The sequence below is a fragment of the Acomys russatus genome, chromosome 16, assembly GCF_903995435.1.
Source record: "Acomys russatus chromosome 16, mAcoRus1.1, whole genome shotgun sequence".
NCBI lineage: Eukaryota > Metazoa > Chordata > Mammalia > Rodentia > Muridae > Acomys > Acomys russatus.
The window spans coordinates 32,438,567-32,451,538 of NC_067152.1; the positions used below are offsets into that span (position 1 = coordinate 32,438,567).

Genomic DNA, 12,972 nt, shown 5'->3' on the forward strand with positions numbered 1-12,972 from the left:
GCACCCCAGGGTTAGCACCAGCACCAGGCAGGGGAAGAGTAGGGCCGAAGTCTGGGGAACCCAGACAGGAGCCTGAAAGTAGATCTCCAGAAGAGAGACCCCACAACCCGGAAGAGAAAGAAGCCAACGGTGGCGGAGACCTGGGCTGTTTGCCAGGTAGCAGGCGTCCTGGGCTGGGCGTGGTTGCTGTACTTTTGGGAGGAGCGCTCTGGGCGTCCCCAGAGCTGCCAAGGTAACTGACCCGCTAGGTCATGGCCTCCCTCGGGAGCGGGAATTGGAGTGGCGCCCCATCACAGAGTGCAGCCCCTACGGTGAGGCCCTGAATGGGAGGTGGGGTGGGGACTATGGAAGCTGGGGGGGGGGGCTGTAAACTCTGGGGGCGCGTATGGGATGGTGGGAAGGGAGAGGTTGGACTGGGACGAGGGAAGCCTTGAAGTGCAGAGACACCCAGAGAGGGAAGTGTGGGGGCTCCTGACATGTCCTAACCCCTCTTCTACCTGCCTTGGCTGAGTCACCCCACCCATGTCCCCAGCCTTGGGTGACCATCTTGCAGCCCTCTCCTTGGACAGTCTCATCTCCTGTGCCTCAGCCTAACCGAATCAAGGAAGGTAACGTTCCTGGGTCACTCTCTAGACTCCCTTCTACCACACATACTTGGGGTCTCCCTCCTTCCCCTGGCTGGTTACCCGTATATAAGTGAAGTCGGGGTCCAGGCCTGGGAGGGAAGGAACTATGTGGAGGCCGCCCCGTGGGCCTGTTGAAACCTTTCCCCCAGACCTGCTGGAGTTGATGCTGCTGCAGACCGCCCAGGTGCACCAGCTGCTGCTGACCCAACTGGTGGCCGGTGCGCTGAACGCAGGGCCAGCATGGTCCGGCCCAGAGGTGTGTGAAAGTGGAGCCCAGGGTGGCGCTTTATCTAGGGGTCCCCCACCTGGAGAAAAAAAAAAAAAAGGTCGAGCATAGAGTAGCAGGAAGCTAGCCTACACCCGTCTGGCTGACTCCCTTTGGCCTCTACTGTGTGCCAAGGCAGGATGTCAGCTCCCAAGTCTCCACTGACCACCCAGATCTTGTTTTCAAGGTTTTCCTCTTGGACATTTCCCTGTATACTCCAGGCCCCAGGAGGCCAGGCATCACTGGGGGCTGGGGCGGAACTCTTTTTTTAGGTGCTCAATGGCTATTTGTCAAACAAATGAATGGAAATGGCCATGACTAGGTAAGGCGGTGACAGGCATGTGACAGGAAACATGGTGTGGGTGAACCAGTGTGAGAGAGGAGGAAGAGTCCTTGGAAGACTAGAGGTGGCTTTAGGCCCAGCCCTTGAGGGCCAAGGTAGGATTTTGACCCAAGGTGGAGGGAGTAAAGGGGTGTAAGGTCTGCGAACTCAGGAGCCAAAGGAAAGGGGCCCAGAGGGGTTCAAGGAGGGGACTGGTCGCTGGGCAGGGTAGCTGGGGGGGGGGGTGTCGGGGAGTTCAGGTAGATGGAGATCCTGAGTTGTGGCTCCTTTCTTTCAAAGTCCTCTGAGGCCCTGAGATAAGCAGCATCCCCCCTCCCTTCCCCCCTCCCTCCCACCACCACCACCACAAAGTGCTGGAACATGGAACAGAGGCAGAGTTGTAGACTTCCAGGACCCACCCACTGTGCAGTCACTGGGATTTTCCCAGTCAGTCCCCAAATGACCTCATCACCTCTTGTTAGCTCTGGTGCTCTTGGCTGAGGTGCTTAGCCTCTTAGAGCCTCTGTTCCTTCTGCAAAGTGATGGGGCAAGCCTCTCCACAGAGCCTTGGTTGTATGCAGCCATTTGAACAGCAGCCTTTCTGGTGATGCTTATATGTGCCGACAACAGCATAGGTGGTGGAGCAATGGGGGCAGAGAGGGCTGAGCCTGTGTCATCATCCCCAACCCTAACCCCCCACTTTGCATAACCCCCCAGGCCTATACAGATAGTCATCAGGAACAGCTGGAGGAAGACTCGGAGACACAGGAGCAAGAGCCTTTGGTGTTCCACCATCACTATTTGCCTTGTCCCGTGACCTCCTTGGGCCCCGTGCCACTGTGGCCAGCCTCTTTCTTCCCTGTCCCCCCACATCAGCCTCCCTGGCAGGGTGCACCCAGGATTCAGCACCAGCCCCCTGCCTCCAGGCAAAGAGATATGTAAGTGAGATTTTGGGGAGGGGGGGCTTGGGTAAAGTTGGGGCTTGGAGGATCGGGTCCCTGATCTAGGTTGAAAGAATGAACTTGGGAGGTGGAGCCTCAAAAGCCAGCCTGAGCCTCTGAAGGGGGGATCTTTCTTCTCTCTCTCCCATTTCAGAAGAGATGTGCCCCCGCCCCCACCTCCCAGTGCCACGGGGACTGTTGGTGCGGACATACCCCCAGCTTCAGGTAGGGGCTGGCTGAGTGGGTAGTGGGGTTGACTAAGATGTCAGAAGGGCCATGTGCCCTGTGGATGGGGGCTCTTGCCAACCGTGTCTGTGTCTCCAGACCCTGCCCTGTACTATTCTATGTTCCTCCTTGGGGTCCATCGGGGCAGAAAGGGGCAAGCCGAGGGTTCTGTCTCCCTAGACTACTATGATGCTGAGAGCCTGCCATGAAGACAGATGCTCTCCAGGCCTCTTCAGCTTCTGCATGGGACTGCCAAACCCTGGAGCAGTGCTACAGCCATGCCGGAGCCCCAGTCAAGCCCCTCCCAGCAGACTCTACTCCACTACCATCTTGAGCTGGCTGTTCTGGAGTAAAAGCTCCTTTAAGACCCACCATGACCCAGACGCCATGCAAACCCAATTGATCCCATTGTTTTCCCAATTGGACCAGAGCCCCAGCTGGTCTCTGCCCCTCTGTCCTCTCTCTAGGATGATGAGGCTCTGTGGCATCAGCCTTGGGCCTGAAATAGGGCAGGAGAGAAAAGCATAGCTCCAAAGTCCTTCAGGCCCCTGGAGGGCAGCATGGTTGAGGAGAGAGGCCCAGTTCAGGAGGCCCCTGCAGCTGAATCAGCTCCCTCGAACCTCCTTTCATTGTTGCCAGCAAGGAGAGTCACGCTTTGTCCTGATTCAACCAGAAACAGCCTGAGGTCCCCTAGTCCAGGTGCAAACAGAATGTCCTCCACCTCATGGGACCTAGGTGGGGAGGTGGGGTCAGTTATTCCTAATGGTGTGGGTAGATGCCTGGGGCCTGGGCTGCAGAGCCTCTGAGACGCCCTAGGAAAGAGCAGGGAGGCGGGAAGAACCCAAGGAGACACTGGAGATGAAAAGTAACACTTAGCATCTCCCACGCCAAAGGTGTTGACTGTTATCCCAGAAGCACAGATGGCGGGCACAGGGTAAAATCCAGGTCTTTGTATTGAGGCTAAAAAAAGAACATGTCCCCCCCCCCCCCCCGAGTCTTGTGCTGTTGCCACAGTCCTTCAACCAGTACTGAACCGCACCCCAAAAGTGTCACGTTGAATTCCAGCAGCCACCAGGGGCCTAGCAACATCAGCTCACACTGGACGTGCCCGGAAGGCTCGGGGCAGCCTCCTCCAGGCAGCTAGCACTCCATAGGTGCCCGTCTGCCTCCTGTGCCAGTGCTGGCCGAGGATAAAGCAGAGTAGGACGGATGTCACAAATAAGAACAGCAGTAGGGACACCACGATGACAATGACGACCATCTGGTTGTCCTGCAGAGGCTCTGGGGACAGAAGAGGCAATAGTCTTAGAGATCTTCAGATGTCAAGACGCGGGGAGTCTACCCGTCGCTCCTTACCTACTCACGCATCCTGCAGTCAGCCTGGCAGCAGACAGCAGTGGCATAAGGTGTTTGCCTCCTGAATGACATTGAAGAGGAAGGCGGCCCCATGCTCTAGGCCATCAGGCTGAGCAGCTGCCTTCCTCTTTCAGCATCCCCTGACACCGGTATTTAGTGGCCTGACACCATGGCAGGGAGGACATCGTGGTCAGGTTTAGACCATGCCCTTCTCAGGCACTGTTGAGTGAGTTTCAGGCAAGCTCATTGACAACAGGCTTTGGCCACCAAGAGTCACAGAACAGCAATGCTCTGGGGAACATGCGGGACAGGCCAGCCAGACTTCTCATGGTAGAAAGGAGCCATAGCTAGGGAGAGAGAGAGAGAGCTTGCTGCATGGTCAAGGCTACATGGCTCAACAATGGCCAAGCCGGCTAGTTCTGCTTTCCTGGCTTCTGGAAAAAGTTAGGGTCCGGACTGGAACATGGAAAGAGACCCAAGAAGTTAGAGGGAGCCCCCAGGATTATACATGCATGCACATCAGTCCTCCTGGGAGTGGGGCTCATGGCATTTCTTCCCCCAAGGGGACAAGAAGGAGTGCTCCCTCTAGCCCTCTCGGCCTATAGGGTCTCCTTACCATAGACTTCGAGGGTCTGGAACTCTGAGATGCTGCGGATGATGTACCCACCATGGGGCCGCAGGTCCAGCTCAGCCTGGCAGGAGAAGTTGAGGCCATCCTTTTTTAGAGCTGTGCTGTTGAATGTGGCTACGGCCTCTTGGGGGCCAGTTTTAGCTCCCCCAAAGGTCTGGTTCTGCAGGGTCTCTCTGCCACGGAGCAGAGACAGGGTGAGGCTCTCAAGGGGCTTCACAGGGGACACCTTGCACTCAATGGTGAAGGTTTCACCCACAAACACCCGAGGGGGCTGCAGCTTCAGTGTGACCTGAGCTGGAGGCTCTGCAGGAAATAAAGGAGGAAAGATCGGGTCAGGATGGAGCTGTGTCCCTGCCGGTCCAGCTTGGCTAGGGTCCATCTCCTGGTATCCCAGGTCCCTAGCTGGACTTGAGGGACAGGAACTGGGTTTGGCCTGCTCATTGGAAGTAGGAGGAGGAAGAGGAAATGGGATGGTGCAGGATGTACAGGGTGCTAGCTCTGTAGACATGACTTGAGAAATAGAAAAAGGCTTTACAAAGAGAAGATGCAGAGATGGAACAGCCAACTAGAAGGATATTTAAAAAAAAAAAAAATCTAGGGCTAGGCAGTGATGGCGCACACTTGTAATCCCAGTACTCGGAAGGCAGAGGCAGACAGAACTCTGTTGAGTTCGAAACCAGCCTGGTCTACAGAGGTAATTCCAGGACGGCCAGGGCTACATAAAGAAAGCCTGTCTCAGAAACAAAAACAAACAAAACAAACAAACAAAAAACCCAAATCTGGGCCTGTTTCAATCCCCTCCATATACTAAACACAACTTTAAGTTAAATAGCTGGATGGCTGTGTTGTGAGCACTTGGAAGGTGCATGAGGAGCTGACCATGGCCCTCCTCCTCCTCACAAAGCTGATGCAGGAGTCAGCTTTGCCCCACATTTCCAGTCAGTTTCAGGACCAATGTAATCCCAGATCCTCTGCAGGAGGACTGCGGTGGTAGCCTGCTTTCCTTCTAAACTACAGCACCTCTCCTCTACCCACCCTTACCCCACCTAGGACCTGGGACACATTTCTAGTCTTTGATCCACCAATGTCAGTAATGGGTCCCAGGGAAACATGGGGAGATAAGATGTTGAGAGAATCCTGGGTGCTGGGCATGGTGGCTCATGCCTTTACTCCCAGCACTCGGGAGGCAGAGGCAGGCGGATCTCACTGAGTTCGAGGCCAGCCTGGTCTACAAAGTGAGTCCAGGACCACAGAGAGACTCTGTCTCAAAAAAACAAAAACAAAAACAAAAACAAAAAGAAAGAAAGAAGGAAGCAAGGAAGCTGGGCTGCAGTACTGCCCGCCTTTAATCCCAGCTAGGGACCTGGGATACCAGGAGATGGGCCCTAGCCAGGCTAGACCAGCAGGGACACAGCTCCATCCTGACCCAGACCTTCCTCCTTTATCTACTGCAGAGCCTCCAGCTCAGGTCACTTGAGAGGCGGAAGCAGATGGATTGCTGTGAGTTCAAGGCCAGTCAAGGCTACACAGAGAAACACTGTCTTGAAAAAAAAAAAGGAAGAGAGAGAGAGAGAGAGAGAGAGAGAGAGAGAAAGAGAGAGAGAGAGAGAGAATCTTGGGATATCCTGGCAGGTGTGTAGACAATGCCCACCCATTTGCCATAGGTCCTTAAGGGAACGGCAAGAATACTATGTGGTACCTCCACTTTCTCCCTGTGAGATGGAGGTAGAGACTGGAGAATGCTAGTTTTCCCAACTCCCACCCACCCACCCACGCACCCACTGCTTGTGAAGGAGTGCTCTGGGGACTGGAATGGGAGCTGACATCTTGGCATGGGCAAACTTTGCCTAGACTGACCTTCTAAGAGGAGCAAGATTCAAACCCTACACAGTCTGCTTCTGAGGTGCAGGAGGACGCGTTGGAGTCCAACTAGGGGGAGGGGGCAGGGTAAGCAGATCCTGGGCCCACAGGTCTGGCCTGCTTCTGGCTCAGGAGCCCAGGAAGGTGAGGAGCATGATGAGAAGTCCCAGGAGCAGTCACTGAGGGGTTTAGGCCTGTGTAGTTGACTCAGGCTCTGGCCTGGGGAGCAGAGGCCCATGCATAGACACTCACGGTATACTTGGATGCTGAGGGGCTCCTCTCGAAGCCTTCCTGCGCAGCTGAAGAAGCATAAGAGGACCGTGTCCTGGGAGATGTTTGAGACTAAGAACTGAATCCACTTCCGTTGAGGGTGTTTATCCAACTCCCTCTTAGTCAAGGGGGTCTCCAAACCACCCTTTTGAGGGTCTTCACAGCTGGTGCTGCAGTTAACCGTCAAAGACTCAGTGGCTTCCACTATCTGCTTCGCGGACCAGATATTAACCTTAAATGCCTCCGCCTCCTCACCAGACCCTGTAAGACCAAAAGCACTAGGCAGCAGGTGTCCCTGATGTCGGCCCTTCAAGAAGACAGGTCGCCTTTGGTCTCTTTACCCCATTCTCAGGTCAGGCCTACAGAGGCTGCCACCCGGCAACTCCCCATGTTCCTTCCTCCAGTCCCTCTGTCAGTCAGCCCTAGGTCAGCCTTCCTCAAGGCTGTCTTTGGCTCCCTTAAGCTCCAGTACAATGCTCCCTCTGTCACAAAGACACCTCTGAGATTGGAGGTAAGCTCCAAGCACACAATCATAGACTACTGTCGGATGCTCTTTGGGTGGGAGTGAGGTCCAGGGGAAGAGACTGGAGGGGCTCCCCCATGCCCCTCCCCTTTTTTTTTCAAGACAGGGTTTCTCTGTGTAGCCTTGACTGTCCTAGACTCACTTTGTAGACCAGGCTAGCCTTAAACTCACAGCGATCTGCCTGCCTCTGCCTCCCGAGTGCTGGGATTAAAGGTGTGTGCCACCACCACCTGGTGGGACTCCACTTTTAAAAACACGGTTAATAAAAGGTAATGATGATGGAGGCAGGTAGTGCACCTTGCATGTGCCGTTGGGGCATGTCCCAGATAAAGGGAACTGCTGGCCCATGGCCCTGCTGTTGGGAACATGCTTTCATGAAGCCACAGAGAGCCAGAATGGCCAGAGCTTAGCTAGAAAGAGGAATGTTAGAGACCCTGAAAGGGGCCTGTTGCACTAAGGACTCATAATTTGTGTCGATGCTCCTTAGACATTTTGGAGCTTCTAGAAGGCTAAGCCTGAGTTTTTTGTGTTCCTCTTTATGCTGACCACACAGCTCTGTACAGGACAGATATTTGGGGTGTATCTGGTGTAAGAAGATGAGACCCTCAGTGCTCACACCCACACTGTGAGGCCCATGAAGGTCCTAAGGCCTGGCCAGCAGTTCCACACATGGCCTGTGCTTTCTCCCTCCCAACACAGCCTACTCAGCCATCAGCTAGTGGCATGTAATTAAGCGGGAAAGAGGGGCTTTCCATGTAGACACTGCTGGATTTGAACTCAACATTTGCCATGTACTGGCTGGGTGGCTTAGAGTTAAGGTCTTTCTTTCTTTTTTTCTTTCTCTCTCTCTTCCTTCTTTCTTTCCTTCCTTCCTTCCTTCCTCCCTCCCTCTCTCCCTCCCTTTCTTTCTTTCTCAAGACAGGGTTTCTCTGTGTAGCCTTGGCTGTCCTGGACTCACTTTGTAGACCAGGCTGGCCTCGAACTCACAGAGATCATCTGCCTCTGCCTCCCGAGTGCTGAGATTAAAGGTGTGCACCATCACACCTGGGGGCACACTCTTTCTGTGAGCCCCAGTTTCTTCACTTGTTAAAAAAGCTAATGTGCCCTCCCCTAGGTCCTGAGTGCAGTCAGGAAGCATTTGGCAGATTGTCTAAGACACAAGGCGCTCAGCACGTTGTGGCAGTGTCCTTCCATGTCTCCTTGATGCCCTGGCAAGGCTTTCCCTTTTGTTTTGCCGTCCTAGCAAGCGCAGTATCTTCTGCTGCCCACTAGGCCCTTTGGCACACCATCTCATCTTCGCTTACACCCTGACATCTCAGTAGTCAGGCATGGTGGTGCACGCCTTTAATCCCAGCACTCAGGAGGCAGAGGCAGACAGATCACTGTGAGTTCGAGGCCAGCCTGGTCTACAAAGTGAGTCCAGGACAGCCAAGGCTACATAGAGAGACCCTGTCTCGAAAAACCAAAAAACACAAAACACCCTGACATCTCTTCCTGAGCCTTCCGCTTACCCACTGCTCACCATCCAACCTTGGTAGCCTGTTATGACAACACTCTCAGGGCTCTGGGCTTGTCCAGCTACTAACCAAGGGGCCATGATCCTAGTCACTTAACCCAAGGCCATGGGGAACCAAAGCCAGGCCGTCCCAGTCTTCCTCACCTATGGAGGACCCCCTCCTCCCCAACCTGAAACCCAAGAAAGAGTGCAAAACTCCCCACCTTAAGATGCACACATGCTGGGAACCCTGGGGTCCAGCTTACCTTGGCAACACAGCAGAGAAAGAAGAGTCAGAGGCAGGCTCCAGCAAGCAAGAGGAGACATCTCAGGTAGGGTCTGTGGGATCTGTGGGCTCCAGGGCACAGCTGCTGTCTGCCTGGAAGACAGAGAGTCAGACACCACAGACTAGGGCCTGAATGCTGGAGCTCCGACTGAAACCCGTAGTCCTCTCTGTACCAGTGATCTCATTTCCTCTCATTATCTGAGAGGCTATTATCATTATCTGAGGTCAGGAAGCCCTGGCACAGACTGCTTGCTCCCAAGCCTTCAGGCCTTCAAGAATTCAGGCAGAGGAAGCTGGGAAGCAGCTGATAAGCTGGGGTGTAACATGGCCCTCCCCTATGGCTTGCTCCTTGGGAACTCACGTGCAGGGAAGTGTGCAGCGTGCATGCAGCATGCACTTTTATGTGTGTGTGTGTGTGTACATGTCTGTGCATTGGGGCAGAATGAGGCTGCCAGGGCTCAGATCTGGGGAACCCTGAATTCCACCAGGCCTCTGTTGGAGCCATCTCTGGGGTTAGATAGCACTCTTCTGCAAACGCCCTGCATATGTCTGCACACCTTAATGGTTTGCTTAGTTTCCGAGCAGAGGCCAGCGTTAACTCAGCCAACACAAGGATCAGAGATTGCAAAAGAGTAGCCACAGTTGTCTCCAATGGCCCAGGCCCAGGAGGTCAGGAGCAGTGGCTACAGCCTATGCCCTAATCCTTGGCCCTTTCCTGGTCCTGTCCATCCCATCTACCTTCTAGATAGCCTTGGGCTGGGAAGGCTAGAGCCTAAGGCTTTGCAGGTGGGCGTTCCCACAGGCCATGAACTTTGATGTTCCCTGTGATGTTCCCGGGTGATGACGTGCTTACCGGGATAGCCAAGCTAGTTATCTCAATTCTGCCTTAGACCCTGGGGGACAGGCAGGGCAAATGTATGTCTCTTTGCTTTCTAGGTAGAATCCTAGAGAGGGCCTACTGAAGGAGGCCCCAGGGTTGTCTGAGCTCAGGAAGGCACAGGGAAAGCCAGCTCTCAGACCATTGCAAGCTCTGGATTTCAAGCAGAGGAAGCCTCAATGGTTCCACCTATAATCCAAGTTCCTGGGCTGAAGAGCGCTGTGACATCCTGCCTTCCCACAACGCTGAGTAGAGGCTGCTGTGTATAGCTAGCTACCTAGCGCAGCCGTTACCAGCCTGGATCCAGGGAAGTCCCTGCGTGAGGTCGTTGGGATTTGACATCTTGCCAGAAGAAAAGCAGAGACAGTGTAAGGAGAGAAAAGAGGGAGAAATTGGGATGGGATCGGGGGTTGGGGGTTTTGATCTCACAGGAGTGTTGAGAACAGGGCATTGGATAGCTGGGAGGGTTTGGGTTTAAATGGGGACTAGCCTCCTCTAGGTGGTGGTGGTGATGATGATGATGGTGGTGGTGGTGGTGGTGATGATGGTGATGGTGATGATGATGATTGATAATAATACAGCAACCCAGACAGACAGATATTACTTAGGGAGGGAACAAGTTCTCTTTTTTTTTTTCCACTTTGGGGGTGCTAGTGACTGAGAGGCTGCAGCTTCACACACGCTAGGCGAGTGCTCAGAGCCCCATCCCTAGCCTTCCGGGTGCTTTTCATTTTGAGACAGGGTCCCATGAAGTGGTCCACACTGGCCTTGAGCTCACTTTGTAGTTCAAATTCAGAGACATTTAGAGCATTGGAGTGTGTCCACCCAATCCTAGATGGTATAGAAAACTATGTCCTCCGTGCACGTGGTCATACATGCTATACCTGAACACAAGTGCAGTACAGGAGGTCGACAGCAAGGCCGCCAGCACTCTGGGAGCAATGCTTTGTGTTACGGTGGCTATGATGTCTTTAGGTCGTGTGAATTGTCTAGCTCCAATGAAATCTTCTAGAACTCCTGTTGTACATGTGAGCCGGTCATGGGGCACGGGTCTGCACCTCCTTCAGGCTGGTCGCTGTCAAGAGCACTTTATAAATACTAACTAGTTACATCCAAACTGTACAAGCTCAAGTACGTCTACTATTCTCATCTAGAAGGAGAAACTGAGGCACAGAGAGGCTAGGTGGCTTGGCCAAGGTCACATACCTAGGGAAGAGTGAAGTCTCTACGAGTGACCTGCAGCTGATGAGGCTCACTAGAGAAAGGGCACAGGGTCACACTTCCTGGAGAAGCCTGGGAGGGGCATGCAAGGCCAGAGGAAACATGCAGACAGGGTTCGGCACAGGGTCACACTTCCTGGAGAAGCCTGGGAGGGGCATGCAAGGCCAGAGGAAACATGCAGACAGGGTTCGAAAAGAAAGCAAATAACCATTACCAGAACAACCAAGGAAACGCAGGAGGGTTAGAAAAAGACGACTATACAGCAGAAAGAGAAGAGAGAGCCAGGGTCTTGGGAAGGTAGGTGGGAGCTCCCGCAGGGGTAGCTTCATTTTTGTAAGGTTAGTTTCAAAGATTAGTTACAGAGCAGTGAGAATGTGCTTGGCTGTATAAAACCACAATTAAAAATAATAATAAAAAAGAAGCCAGCACTTGAGAGGCAGAGGCAGACAGATCTGTGAGTTCAAGGCCAGCCTGCTCTACAGAGTGAGCTCCAGGACTACACAGAGAAACTGTCTCAAAAAACCAATAAATAAATAAGTAATTATAAATATAAACTGTGCTGGCTCAGTTGTATAACCCCAGGACCACTTGGATGGCTGGGGCAATGTGGATGGTGATTTGAGGCTGATTTGGGCTACTCTCAACCCCCTGCACAATCATAAAAAGAAAGACTATAAATAATGTATGTCAAAAAAATATGGAACAGCCAGGCGTGGTGGCACATGCCTTTAATCCCAGAACTCGGGAGGCAGAGGCAGGCAGATTTCAGTGAGTTCGAGGCCAACCTGGTCTACAAAGAGAGTCCAGGACAGGCAGGACTACAAGAAAAACCCTGTCTTGACACACCAAAACCAAAAAACAAACAAACAAAAACAAAACAAAACAAAACAAAAACCCAACAAAACAACATCAACAACAACAAAAAAATGGAACAAGCCATTAATCCCAGCATTTGGGAGGCGGAGGCAGTTGGATTGCTATGAATTTGAGGCCAGCCTGGTCTACAAAGCGAGTCCAGGACATCCAAGGCTACACAGAGAAACCCACCACAGAAAATTAAACAGATGAAATCATTGATTACATACTGTATCAAACCCACAACACAATTCTAAAAGAAAGAGGACATGACTTTTAACTCAAAAGAAGCAGGGAAATTAAAGTGAAAACCCCATGTACTAAGTTGGCAGAGGTTATGAAATCTTGACAAGGTCAATTTTGGGAGAAATTTTAAGTCAATAGCAACTTTTTTGTTGTTGTTGCTCCCTGAAACAGGGTTTCTCTGTGTAGCCCTGGCTGTCCTGGCCTCTCTTTGTAGACCAGGCTGGCCTCGAACTCACAGCGATCCGCCTGCCTCTGGCTCCTGAGTGCTGGGATTACAGGTGTGCGCCACCACATCTGGCTGTCAATAGCAACTTTTATAATCACTACTGGGAGAGTATATTGGTCCCCTGGGGAACAACAGTATATCTTGAAAAACTGAATGAGAACAGACATTTTATTTTGTGTTTTTATGTTTGTGACCAGAAGAGCATGTTGGATGTCCTGGAGTTAAGGTGACAGTGAAGTACCTGGGTGCTGGGACCGGAACTCCTGTCCTCTGCAGGGGGCATAGAGCACCACTGAGCTGTCTCTCCAGGTTTTGAGGCCATAAGATTAGAGTGGTTTGGATTCTGCCCAGCGTAGTGGTTGCAGCTTTAAACCACACGATAATCTCACTGGGTTGGTTATTGGTGCCCTGGGCCACACTGATAAGTTAATTGCAGCAGAGCTGTGTGAATTAAATTTCCCCCCTCCAGACAGAGCAGTGCAGGCTGCCCTTGAATTCCTGATCTTTCTTTCTTCGCCACCCAAGCGCTAGGATGGTGGGCGGCTGCCACCACATCTGCCTTAAATGAGCTAATGGAATGGAATATCAGGCACCATGGAACAACGGTCTCACAGAATAAGTATATTTGTATGACCATGTACTTTAGAGAAGAAACTAACACAAAATTCTCACAAGTGGGTGGGAAGAGAGTGGCCCTCTAGGAGCAAAGTCCACGAACGTTTTAGTGACTTTTCATGCACAGCCTTA

General features: G+C 52.6%; 2 protein-coding genes across 2 annotated transcripts; one reads left to right on the top strand and one right to left on the bottom strand.

Annotated features, from left to right (window-relative positions):
* Positions 1-236: 236 nt before the first annotated feature.
* On the top strand, positions 237-2,968 carry Prr29 (proline rich 29). The gene is made up of 6 exons (XM_051157872.1): positions 237-311; positions 533-608; positions 776-882; positions 1,931-2,151; positions 2,309-2,379; positions 2,560-2,968. Exons 1-6 carry the CDS (start codon positions 252-254, stop codon positions 2,586-2,588), a joined length of 564 nt encoding a protein of 187 aa, XP_051013829.1. The 5' UTR covers positions 237-251; the 3' UTR covers positions 2,589-2,968.
* A 479-nt stretch (positions 2,969-3,447) lies between these two features.
* Positions 3,448-10,019, bottom strand: Icam2 (intercellular adhesion molecule 2). The gene is made up of 4 exons (XM_051159279.1): positions 9,971-10,019; positions 6,479-6,757; positions 4,352-4,669; positions 3,448-3,660 (listed from the first exon to the last, which is right to left on the bottom strand). Exons 1-4 carry the CDS (start codon positions 10,017-10,019, stop codon positions 3,473-3,475), a joined length of 834 nt encoding a protein of 277 aa, XP_051015236.1. The 3' UTR covers positions 3,448-3,472.
* Between the last annotated feature and the right edge of the window lie 2,953 nt (positions 10,020-12,972).

Coding starts and splice junctions, on each gene's coding strand:
- Icam2 (XM_051159279.1), bottom strand. CDS start 10,019: ATGTCAAATCCCAACGACCTCACGCAGGGACTTCCCTGGATCCAGGCT. Junction 4,670..6,478: donor CCTCAGCATCCAAGTATACC/GTGAGTGTCTAT, acceptor TATTTCCTGCAG/AGCCTCCAGCTCAGGTCACA. Junction 3,661..4,351: donor CCAGACCCTCGAAGTCTATG/GTAAGGAGACCC, acceptor TTCTGTCCCCAG/AGCCTCTGCAGGACAACCAG.
- Prr29 (XM_051157872.1), top strand. CDS start 252: ATGGCCTCCCTCGGGAGCGGGAATTGGAGTGGCGCCCCATCACAGAGT. Junction 883..1,930: donor CAGCATGGTCCGGCCCAGAG/GTGTGTGAAAGT, acceptor ATAACCCCCCAG/GCCTATACAGATAGTCATCA. Junction 2,380..2,559: donor GGACATACCCCCAGCTTCAG/GTAGGGGCTGGC, acceptor CTGTCTCCCTAG/ACTACTATGATGCTGAGAGC.